This window comes from Phaethon aethereus (genome assembly GCF_964289735.1).
Source record: "Phaethon aethereus genome assembly, chromosome: 13".
In the NCBI taxonomy this organism is placed as follows: Eukaryota; Metazoa; Chordata; class Aves; order Phaethontiformes; family Phaethontidae; genus Phaethon; species Phaethon aethereus.
This window is the reverse complement of record NC_138589.1, coordinates 19,417,566-19,428,513: the sequence shown is the minus strand read 5'-3', so window position 1 is coordinate 19,428,513 and position 10,948 is coordinate 19,417,566. Positions and strand designations below refer to the sequence as shown.

Here is a 10,948-nt window from a genome sequence, read left to right as displayed (position 1 = left end):
ATAAGACTTGAATGAGGTTTTAATTGGTAGACAGGGTGGTTTTAGCAAAGAGCTGGCAGACTGTCGTTTTTAAAGTATGGTTACCGTTCATGGATGTTCTTCAAGTTCATTTAGCCTCAGTGAATACAGAGACTAAACAGCAATATTATTAGTCTTCCAGAAAGCTCGTAATTTGTTCTTTTAAAACTTGCACTGGTATGTTAGTCTGATTGATATGTCTTTCATGGCTATTGTGATACCTTTCCATGTTTACTGGTTTTTTTATTCCTTTGGTTCAGGTTGAAAAGATGGGAAATGCAGAAAGCAATGCCTATCAGAATCACCTTTCCAGATTTCTTCCTGAGGAGCAGTCTGACATTGATGGAGTATTCGATACTTTATCAGGATCAAGTGGCTCAGCTGGAACAAAAAATGGCAAAGCTACAAAGAAAACTGTGACTCTGGAAGCACTACAGGCAAGACAATTTTCCTGATATGTCTGGAATGTAGTACATTGAACATAATTCCAGAAAGAAACTAAAGATGGGGCAATAATTACTTTTTAAAGATTGCTCATCTCCATTGAATAGTTAATGTTTTGGGGCAGGATGGATATTTAACTTTTTCTTACAGTTTAACATGAGTAGCGACTTTCAGGTTTGTATTTATCTCGTAAATTGCACTGTTGGGTCAATTTGCAGCTTTACTGATTCTGGTGGGGACATATGAAAATATTTTTACAGAAACCTGAAAAATGGGAAGAATGTTCATCCCTCTGGAGTCTATAGTGTGTGATTATTTAGAGATTTTCTTGAGAAGCTGTCAGAAAGTCAATTTGTATTTGCTTATATCTTTCTTCCTCAGTTACATCACCATCTCTAATCTTTTCACTTGCATTAAAAGGAGAGAATTCAATTTTGCTTAATTAAGCTGTGACTCCCTGTTTTAGCTAATTAACATACCTTATGCTTTCTCTGATTAACTTTGCATTCATTTTCTAATCAAGAAAAAAGAGGAAAATGATTCGTTGCAATACTTGTAACTTCAGTTAGGCAGGAACCAAGTGGCCAAATTAATGTAGTATTAAAAGTGTAAGTTTATATATATTACACAGTTAATGGAATCAAATTAAAACTCGACAAAAGAAGCAGGTTATTTTAAGGTATTTAGCAATGCATCTGCATTCAGACCCACTTTAGACTTCCTCCAGCTTGGCTGTTTATGACCTATCACCCATTCAGAAACAGTGCTCCTCAGCTTTTCAGCCCTAATACATCCAAGAACCTGGTCCTTGGTGTCTGTTACTTGATTGGGACCTGGAAGAAGTTCTCTTTCTAACTTCACCCCTAGATCACTGTGAACGTTTGTCTTTTCCCTTCCTGCCTTTTTGTTTGCCAGCTTAAATTAAAATCTTTTGAAAGACTGCCTGTAGGTGCCTAATTCCTTAGTGCAAGGACTATTGCAATGGCATGCCTGACCTGCATTGATATATGGCAGATTTGATCTAGCAACAGTCTGGTAAAATGGACGAGGCCCCCAACATAACCTCATGTACCCTGCTTAGGCTCAGTGCTTTACTAGAAGGAAATTACGTAGCTTCTGGACCAGAGCAGGCTGTACTGCATAGCTTGGAAAGCAGGTAGAGCAGGTATCTCTAGGTACTTTCTTGAAGCCAGTTTAAGACAAGGATTCTAAACTCTCAGAGTTGTGAGTTTGTTAGATGTTTATTAAAGATTCCCTTTTTACAGTCCTCCTTTTTCGCACACCAGGTCTACTCATTGGAATAGCTATAAGCATAACAAACCAGTGCAACAAAGTTAGTGGTGGGTGGGAAAGGGTAGGGAGTAGGTAGGTAATACTGTGAAGTGAAAAGCCCTTGAGTATGGTCTTTTAAATTATGTTCCTTGCTGCTTCAGGCTCATGTAGCAGTCTTAGAAAGCCTCTTAAAGACAGCTGTACCCCCTGTGACCGTCCCTCCCTCAATATGATGGACTCTAATGTGCAAGACTGTGACTCCTAATTCTGCTTCTACTGAAATCAATGGGAATTTTACCACTGACGTCAAAAAAAAGCAGAGTAGAGCTTGGCATATTGGATCTCGCCCTATAGGCACAGCAACAGCCATTAACATCAAATAGGAACAGCCCCGGCAGCTTCAACAGGAGTGGTATTGAGCCGGCACTAGACTGGTAATAGCAGCTCCAGTGAGTAGAGCTGGAGTGCTTTTACACAGGTGGAGCTCCAGTGATTTCAGCATGGTCCCCACTGGGCTACACCCCTGTATGTAAGAGTCAAGTCAGCTGTTCAACATGTTATGCACAGTGGTTTGCGCAGTGCAGGCACTGTGGAATCATGTCCTAGTGTATGGATGTATTTTAGATGATTTATTTTTAAACTATGTAATTATTTTGAACAGTGAAAGTTTTTTGGAAGTTTTTTTATTTGTGAAAGTTTCTTGAATCCGGAGTCAGATCTTTCCCACAGTGTTGTGATGCGTGATGATGTATACCAGTTAGATTTCAGTTCAAAGGGCCAGTCATGCAATTTAGATGAGTAAGTTTTGATTTTGACTGTCTTAACATCAGGGATGCCTTATAAAAATCAGGTGGTCTCAATTTTGTTCTGTGCTTGAATTAGATGTTGCTTTGCAGAGTGAAACTTCTCAGAATTGTTTCTGTATATGCATGTAGGGTTAAACACATTGCCTGCATTGTTTTGAGGCCAAAACTGAGATATGGGGAAGACTTCACTTTCTCTTTGTTTTTAAGTAGCTGTGAGCTCGACTATCAAAAGCAAAGTTGAAACACAATTTTAAATGTTGGACTGGCAGAGTTATAAACCCTTACAGAGTTATACAGAAATCCTTTGCTAATATCCTGTTAACACTTTACAGTGTCGGGTTTTTTTTAAAGTCCATGGCATTTGTAGAAAAACAGTATCAACTTAAATCACTAAGTAGTATTGGGAAGGAGATACTATAAAAACAGGGAATTTTTTTTCTCTTGGCAAACCAGTCCTTTGACAAAAGTTTGTTGCTGATAGTAGACACTTGGTATTGAAATCCTTCATTCATAGCAGTATATCTCAGCTCAGATTAGCTGGGATATATTAGTTATTCTGCACTTGTAAAATATGTTCTTTGTTATTTTTCTCATCGTAGGTGTATATGCGGGAGCCATTACCAGAGCAAATGACTGTTCGGTTATACAATGGAATGAAAAGTATTGACCTGACTGGGAAATCATCTAGGCTGAGTGAAGAGATTGCTAAGGAGCAGTTTGTAATTTTTATGTCAAACCTCTTAAAAGGGAATGCAGATGAGAAGATTACCATAATAATGAGAATGATCTCCAAGAGAGAAGGGCCTGTGAAGGGCAAACAAATCCAAGAGGTAAACAGGCAGTTAAATGTGTGTTAGGGGGGCCAGTGAGAGAACAGAGTCGGGTAGGTAATTTGAAAGTAATTTTTAGAGCACAAGATTCAGAAACGGTATTCCTGACTTTTGTACATTTAAAAATCTCTTTACCACTAACTTTCTGATCTGGAACAAACAATGCAGGCACACCAGGCTATATGGGGTGACCGTTTCAGCTGCGGGCTTTTCCATGCTGACTTGCCTACTACCAGGATCTGGATTTTGCAGAGTACACTGTCTGTTCTGTCTGATGGTTCACAGGCTCACTCTGAAGGGTGCAGAGACTGTCTGTATTTAAGAGCCAGCAAGGGTTGTGGTGTGGCTGGTGCTTCTGGGAAGTTAGCAAAATACTTTCTAGAGCTTTAGTTGCAGGGTAGATGGGTGAATCAAATACATAGCTTGCGAAGTGGAAGAGTGGGATCTCACAAAACACTAACTCACTAGCAGCTCCTACCACTGCAAAATTTGGACCTCCCCTCCCTCTTTTATGCCATATTTTATGGAGAAGCTTTGTGAAGTAACAGTTACAAAATGTCTTGAAAAAGGATACTTTTCAAGACCTATGACACTGAAATACCATTTCTCTTATTTCTGACTCGTCACAAGAAGACATGTTTCTGCCATTGGGATTACAGCATCAGTACTACTTTATTTTCAGAAAGTCCTTTGAAGCTCTTGGCAGTTTTATTTAAGAAAGGCCAAAATAGTGATGTTTTAACTTTTTAAGTTCACAGAGGATCTGATCATGTCTGTAGTCCATGTCCTGAGCTACAGGAAGGAACTCAAAGGTTGGAATTCAGAGAATACTAGGGATTCTGCATGTGGCATAAAGGCTCTGGCTTCTCAGCTGCTATCAGAATTGAAGCTTGCAGGTAAGCAGCACTGACATAGTATGTCCCAGAATAGCACAGAGCTCATGTAATCATTGATCTTACAATAATTTTACTCAAGTCACACCTTTGAATTTAAATGTTGAGGCCAGTATTTCAAGCCTAGTGCTTTGCGCATGACTTGGGAATTTTATTTATTTTACCTTACCCTCTTTCTCCCCTAAATTCAGGAGAGCTTTGGTTTGGAGTCCCAGATTAAGTGGAAATGCAAAACTGTTTGTGATGGAACATGTCAATTTTACAAATACCTGACTTGCAGGCGACGGGCATTTAGATGCATATATTTATGACTGTATGCTTTCTAAAAGCATGGGCTTATCTTTGCACTGTTGTAACAATAGATTTTGCTGTCTTGCAAAGAACATCTCATAAGTTGTGACTAGGAGTCCATGTTGCTTAATCATGACAGCCAAACCAATGGATGTCACACACAACTGTTTCTCAGTTCTGTGTTAAGAGTTAAGCATCTGCTTAATGTAGTTGACACTTTACTGACACTGGCTCCTTTCATGTGTGGTTTCATGTCCATAAAAATACTGTGTTTACGGAATACTGTGTTTACACTTAAAAATCAACTGATCATTTTCCAGACTGGGAGACTTACTACTGTTCCCGTTTGACTTACTATTTAGATGGGACAAAACCTGTGGGTCCTCAGCTGATGGAGACAAATTTTGATCGAAATGTCATTGAGGATTGGGTGTACCAAGTTCCACAGATCTCAGTTTTCCTCAGTGTTGTTATCAGGCAAGGTCTCCATGTTCTGCATTCTCTCCCAGACCAAACCAAAGACATACTCAACCTGGTTCCAAGCTGCAAAGGCATCAAAGGAAGAGGACTTGTCAGTCTGTTTGACATCCCATCCATCATATACATCAACTCCCATCTGCCTGCAGAGCTACAGCACAAGTGGCAGCTTGTATTTTCTTCTAGGCTTCATGGAGAAAGCTTTTCACAGTTATGTGGGCACATAGTGAACAAAGGTCCTTGCATAGTGATCTTAAAGGACTTAGATGGTTATATCTTTGGTGGGTTTGCATCTCACTCCTGGGAGATGAAGCCACAGTTTCAAGGTAAAACTCGGTTTTCTTTTTCTAGTATCTCATGGCTCTGCTAAACATTGCCTATTCTGTACAGGTACAAGAATCCTGCCCACTTAATGGGTACTGCCATTTTACTTTCATGACACACAGTATTTCTTATACTTCCAAGTATATTTTCCTGTGGCAAAAATAACACTAATTTTTGAAAAAATATAAAATACATGCTAAGCCATTCCTGCTTTGTACCCAGTCAGGCATATTACTGATTAATGTTAATAGGTTGTCTGTTATTTGATAAGACTTTTAAAATTGCAGGACTTATTGATCATGGAACGAGTTTTCTTTTCAGTGAAATCTATCAATGCCTGTAGCTGCCTAGGTTGAAAATGAAATGAAAATGAAGGAAATGCAGCATAGACGATGAATTCGAGTTTAGATAAGATGTCCAGCAGATGGCAATCTTCCATCTCAGAACAGCTGAGCCAAACACCAGGTTAAGCCTCCTGTTGCCTTTTGTGCTCTGTCTGTCTTTGTTGCCCTTTTAAAATCCAGCAGCAAAAGGGTCCCTTGGACAAGCTGAACTTTTTGTTCCCTTGAAACCTCTGGGGAGAAGAGAGATGTTTTTCATAACTCTTTTGTGACGGCTTTCCGAAAAAGTTACGGATTTTGAATAATCTGTCCTGCTGGGAATCCTCACGTTTGCTACATTAAAAACTCAATTCCTATACTTAATTAGTATTTGGTAATTACCACTTCAGTCAGTTAACATAATGTAATGTTACATCGATTGCACATTTTCCTTGTATTTTTTCCCGATAAAATAACACATGTAGCATACTAGACAATCATACCACAGGTCTCTCTGAATACCAAACTGGGCATGATGAAAATTGTACCCTAAATCATTGACCTTAAACTGATCCATATATCAATACAGTCAGAACTAAGGGTGTCTGCACTTGTACAGGTCTAGCGGCTGGCCAGTTTTAGATGATACAATGCAAACCTGTGATAGGTGTACCCTTACACAGTAATGTAATGTACTAGTCATGCCTCTGACTCTGCCCTTGGTCACAGCCATATAATCACATTGATTTCTGTGACCCTGCACAGAGTTAACTGAGAATAAACAAGATCTAGGTCTAGATCTTGATGAGAGACAGGTATTGGCTTTCTGAGATGGCAGCTGCTGTCTTTGATTTATTCAGCTGTACTTCAGTATCTTTTTTCCTTATCCTATTTGTAGGCAAGTTATTGCTTGGCCAGTTGTCTGACTTCAGATGTTTTTCTGTTTACAGGTGACAACAGATGCTTTCTGTTTTCTGTTTTCCCCTCTCTTGCTGTATACACATACACAGGGTATAATGACCACTACATGTATTTGAACCATGGCCAGCAAACAATGCCAAATGGACTTGTAAGTATTAAGAAATTACAATTTGGAAATCGGATTCGTGGCTGGTGTTTGAAAATGGTTTGTGTTTTTTGATTCTATTACTGTGAGCAGATTTTTTTCACTTGTTATTCGCTGAGGAAGTTTTCATCCCTTCTCTGTGAACTATGGATAACGATGGAGAACTGCTTACAGTACTGATAGAGTCTATAATTTTTACAGCTCATACGTATATTGAAGTGCTGAATCAGCTAAGATGGAATTTATTTGTGTCTAACCCAAGTAGGTGGGCTTTATGTAGGTTAGATTTATGGAGGTTCTGGGAAGAAATCTTGCCAAGTTTGGTTATTACGGAAGCCCTTCTAGCAGTCCTCACTGTTGTGTGGAAGAATTGACTGCATGTATCCACATCACTGAAGCAGCACAAGCTAGCTGATCTATGGAACTGAGGAACCTTCCACCGTCTGTTCTCACTGCCACACTAACTGCTTTTTAAATTATGGAAGGCTGAGGAAGCCCAACAGAATTGCAGTACAGGAGTTCCATGTAGGCTGCTGCTGTTGTGTAAGTACAGTGGCAGAAGCTCCTTTTACTCAAGTCCATGAATGAGCTCTCCAGATGCGGAGGCGTTTCTACAGAACTACAACACGCTGCCTATTTTGAAAAGTGCCTTACAGTTTTGTGGCATTCTATGCCCATAACTTTGGGAATCGCAGCAGCCTGGAGTAAATTTGCTCTAAAGAAAGCAAACAACATCAAATTACATTATTTGTTTCTGTAGATACTTTTCTAAATGGAAAAGAGGCAGCAAAACCGAGCACTTTCACCCTGTTTAAAATGGAACTGTTACTTAATAATCAAAAGGCAGTCAGCTAAATTTCTGGCAGTTTCTACCAGTATCTGCAGCTGAAGAGCTTGCAGATACTGGTATCCTGTAAAGTGTAGAGGGAGGGCAGTATCACTCAGGTAAATTCTTTTTTGGCTTCAGGAATAGTGGATTTTGGTACAGAATCCCAGGTTCACTCAGAATACCCTTTTTTATCTACCCATAGAGTGTGGCAGAAACACTGAAATAGCAATTTATACTCTAGGTTTCATAACTTGCCCAGTCTATTTCACATGTGCAGCAAGTGTTTAGTGTGCTGCTTTGGTTCACAGGGTATGGGAGGACAACATGACTACTTCGGACTCTGGATAGACAGTGACTATGGGAAAGGACACAGTAAAGCAAAACCTCGATGTACCACCTACAACAGCCCCCAGCTGTCAGCTAAAGAGGATTTTACACTGGATGCCATGGAAGTTTGGGCAGTGGGAGACCTCCCTGAAAGTGCAGGGGTAGGTGAACAAGATTGAAACCTGTGAAATTGTGTCCTGATTGGAATGGGAGATGCAAAACCAAAACTTGGAGCTGCAGTTTTCTGATTAAACACTGTCTCTCCGTTGTAATGAATAATGTTTTCTTTAACTGGCTCTGTGATGCCATATATTTTGTAACAAGTAAATAGCAAAACAGTAGTGGAATTATTGAGGGTGCCAACAAGAAATAACATCAGGAGCCATGAGGTGATAGAGTGAGAAGAGCCATACTTTATGCTGAATTTCAAAAGGCTTTTCTGATATTGAGAATGGTTTCCAGAAGGAATGTCCTTGGAGGGGTTCATTAAAACCCAGTATTGTAAAACAGAAAGCAAACTCTGGAAGCTCACAAGTAAAGCCTAATCTATAGTTCAGGAAGAGAGCCCAAAAGATTTCTTTATCAGTAACTTATAAATTTACTATAGTTTTACAGTAAATTGATGTCAATAGATTTATGCTAGCCTTTCTGCACCTGGTTTGTTTCTGGGAATGAGTGAGAGACCTCTTTCCAGTCTCCTCTGTCCCTGTAATTTATTCTCTTCTTAAAGTGCACATTCTGGTGTTTTTTTTTTTTAAATAATTTCTTTCTTTTCATACTAAATTCATGTGCTGTGTCTGCTCAGAGGACCCATACCTCTAAATAGAAACAGAACAAATTGTTTACAAAAAATACTGAATTGTACTTGAATCTCTTCTTCATAAAAAAGCTCAAATCTGCACTTCAAACTGAGGTCAGTTTAACCAGGATGTTCTGGCTGGCTTGTAACCTGAATAAACTTGAAGTAGTTCGCTGTCATCTTAGGAAAAGTTTATGACTGTTTTGCGTACCTGGAGCAATAAAAATCATTTGATGTATCCTAGTGAATCTTAAATGCCTTACTTGGAAAGTGTATGTGCTTCATTGTGACTAGGTTGCAAACCAGATTACTTTTGTGTATGTCTCTTTCTTGCAGCCTGATATTGATTCATTCATAATGACATTTTAAATTGACTATATTTTATTTTGTTTTGAAGACAAAAGGTAAGAAGAGTATCCTGGATGCAGATCCTGAGGCTCAGGCCTTATTAGAAATGACTGGAAAAAGTCGTCAGAGTGAAGGTCTACGAGAACCCATTGAAGAGGATGATGATGATAACTAAAAGAATCACAGTAACATGAAAGTCTTTTTTTTTTTTCTTTTTTCTCCTGAGTGTTAATGTTCCTTGGATGGAATATTTTTTCCTCTTTTTTTTTTCCTTACATTTGCCTAATTAAGTGGGACAAAGCTTGAGCCTCGTACTTAGGTAATATTTAGGTCCAATACAATATCCTGCCGGAAGGATATTGAACCCAAACCAAGGGTTTTGTTTGGGGAGGACAGAAAAATTAACCTGGTACTTAATCATTAGACATCTCTAAGGTCTAGCTGAATATGAATTTCCTAGCATTCCTGACAGATCCTGCCTGCATACAGAATTAAAAACAAAAGACAAAGTTATTGGGAGTACGGCTTATTGACTGGGAGAATTGATATGTATTTATATATAGACTGTTCAAGACACTGATTAAGGCTCTTATACCTCAACTGCACATATTTATTTGCATACAATGAAATTAGTCAGTGAAGCTTGCAAATTGTAATGATGTCTTACGTTGGTAAACAGAATAGTCCACATGATTCCATATGAAGGTTGCTATTAATTTGCATTGCTCCAGTTAAAGCATTAAATATCATGTTTAAGTCAGATTTTCAGGAAGTGACTATATGGGCCGTAAGATGTACAGAATGCTAAGTATGCAGTATCCAGTTTTATACTACTACACTACACCTTAGTGCATTTCACTTAAGAGCTTTCTACAGAAATTTTCTTTTTAAACTTAGTGGAACAGAGCCGTTGGGAGTCATTCAGCAATATTTATCCTAAGAATGGGCCATACCTCCAGCAGAAATTCTCCAGGGAAGGTGCCTTTTTTAGTAGCCTCACTTGAGAATGGAGTAAAAGATCAGGCTGTAAAAAGGATTAAGTAAGAAGCATCCACAGTTAAGTCAGAATAGTATCTGCAGATACCTTGTAAAAAAAAAAAAAAATCAGAGCTATGTCTGTAACATGTTTAAAGGAGACTGCTGTACGCTTTATTTCCACACAATTACTATATTATGGAAAAAAAAGTGAAATGTAATTAGTGAGTTGGGGTTTTGCTGTGGTGTTGGCTGTTCACCAGTCAATGCCAGTTTTGTCAGGTTTATACTCAGGACTTTTTCTACTTGAATCCGTTTGCATCTATCAGTAATTATTAGTTTGACCTTGCTAATTCTGTGTGTAATTAACTTGTCAAAAATAACCCTAATTTCTACCAGGGCCTGTCATTTCTACCTCAGCAAATTGTCTTTGGTTATTAATATGTAAGATTGTCAGTCTTTCTCCTCTTAAGGAGAAGGACTGTATCAAGTCCCCTTTGTCCTAGCATGAGTTCATCTGTGCAGCATAGAGCAAAAAATGTGCTGTAACAATCTATAAATGCAATTCCTGATCATGTGGCCTTCCTTCAAATTCTTTCCCTTAGAATTTTCTTGTGTGTGGTCTTTTTTTTCTACCTGACCTTTTTTGTAGGGAGACAGATTTGAATATTGTGAATAATCTGCACCTGTGCCTTAATGTAGATCCCATTTAAAAAAAAATTATTAAGCAATATGAATTTACCCTTGAAAGGAGAGCATGAAGAAATCGCTACAGCCAGACATCGTAGAACTCAACTGTGCATTGTGCATGCTACCTGAACTAATGATGGGGACATATATGCTATTTGTTTCAGCACAGGGTATGCTCTGAAAGCCTGAGATAATGTCCTTTTATCTTGTATTTGCTTAAATAAACCAGATAGTGTCCC

The 10,948-nt window shown here is 38.7% G+C and overlaps 1 protein-coding gene across 1 annotated transcript; it reads left to right on the top strand.

The window, feature by feature from the left end:
* Window positions 1-287: 287 nt before the first annotated feature.
* On the top strand, window positions 288-10,515 carry MEAK7 (MTOR associated protein, eak-7 homolog; the record flags this gene model as incomplete). Its single annotated transcript, XM_082005758.1, has 7 exons — window positions 288-455; window positions 3,140-3,370; window positions 4,122-4,266; window positions 4,917-5,357; window positions 6,626-6,744; window positions 7,879-8,058; window positions 9,094-10,515. The coding sequence occupies 7 exons, from the start codon at window positions 288-290 to the stop codon at window positions 9,217-9,219; spliced, it is 1,410 nt and encodes a 469-aa protein (XP_081861884.1). The 3' UTR covers window positions 9,220-10,515.
* Between the last annotated feature and the right edge of the window lie 433 nt (window positions 10,516-10,948).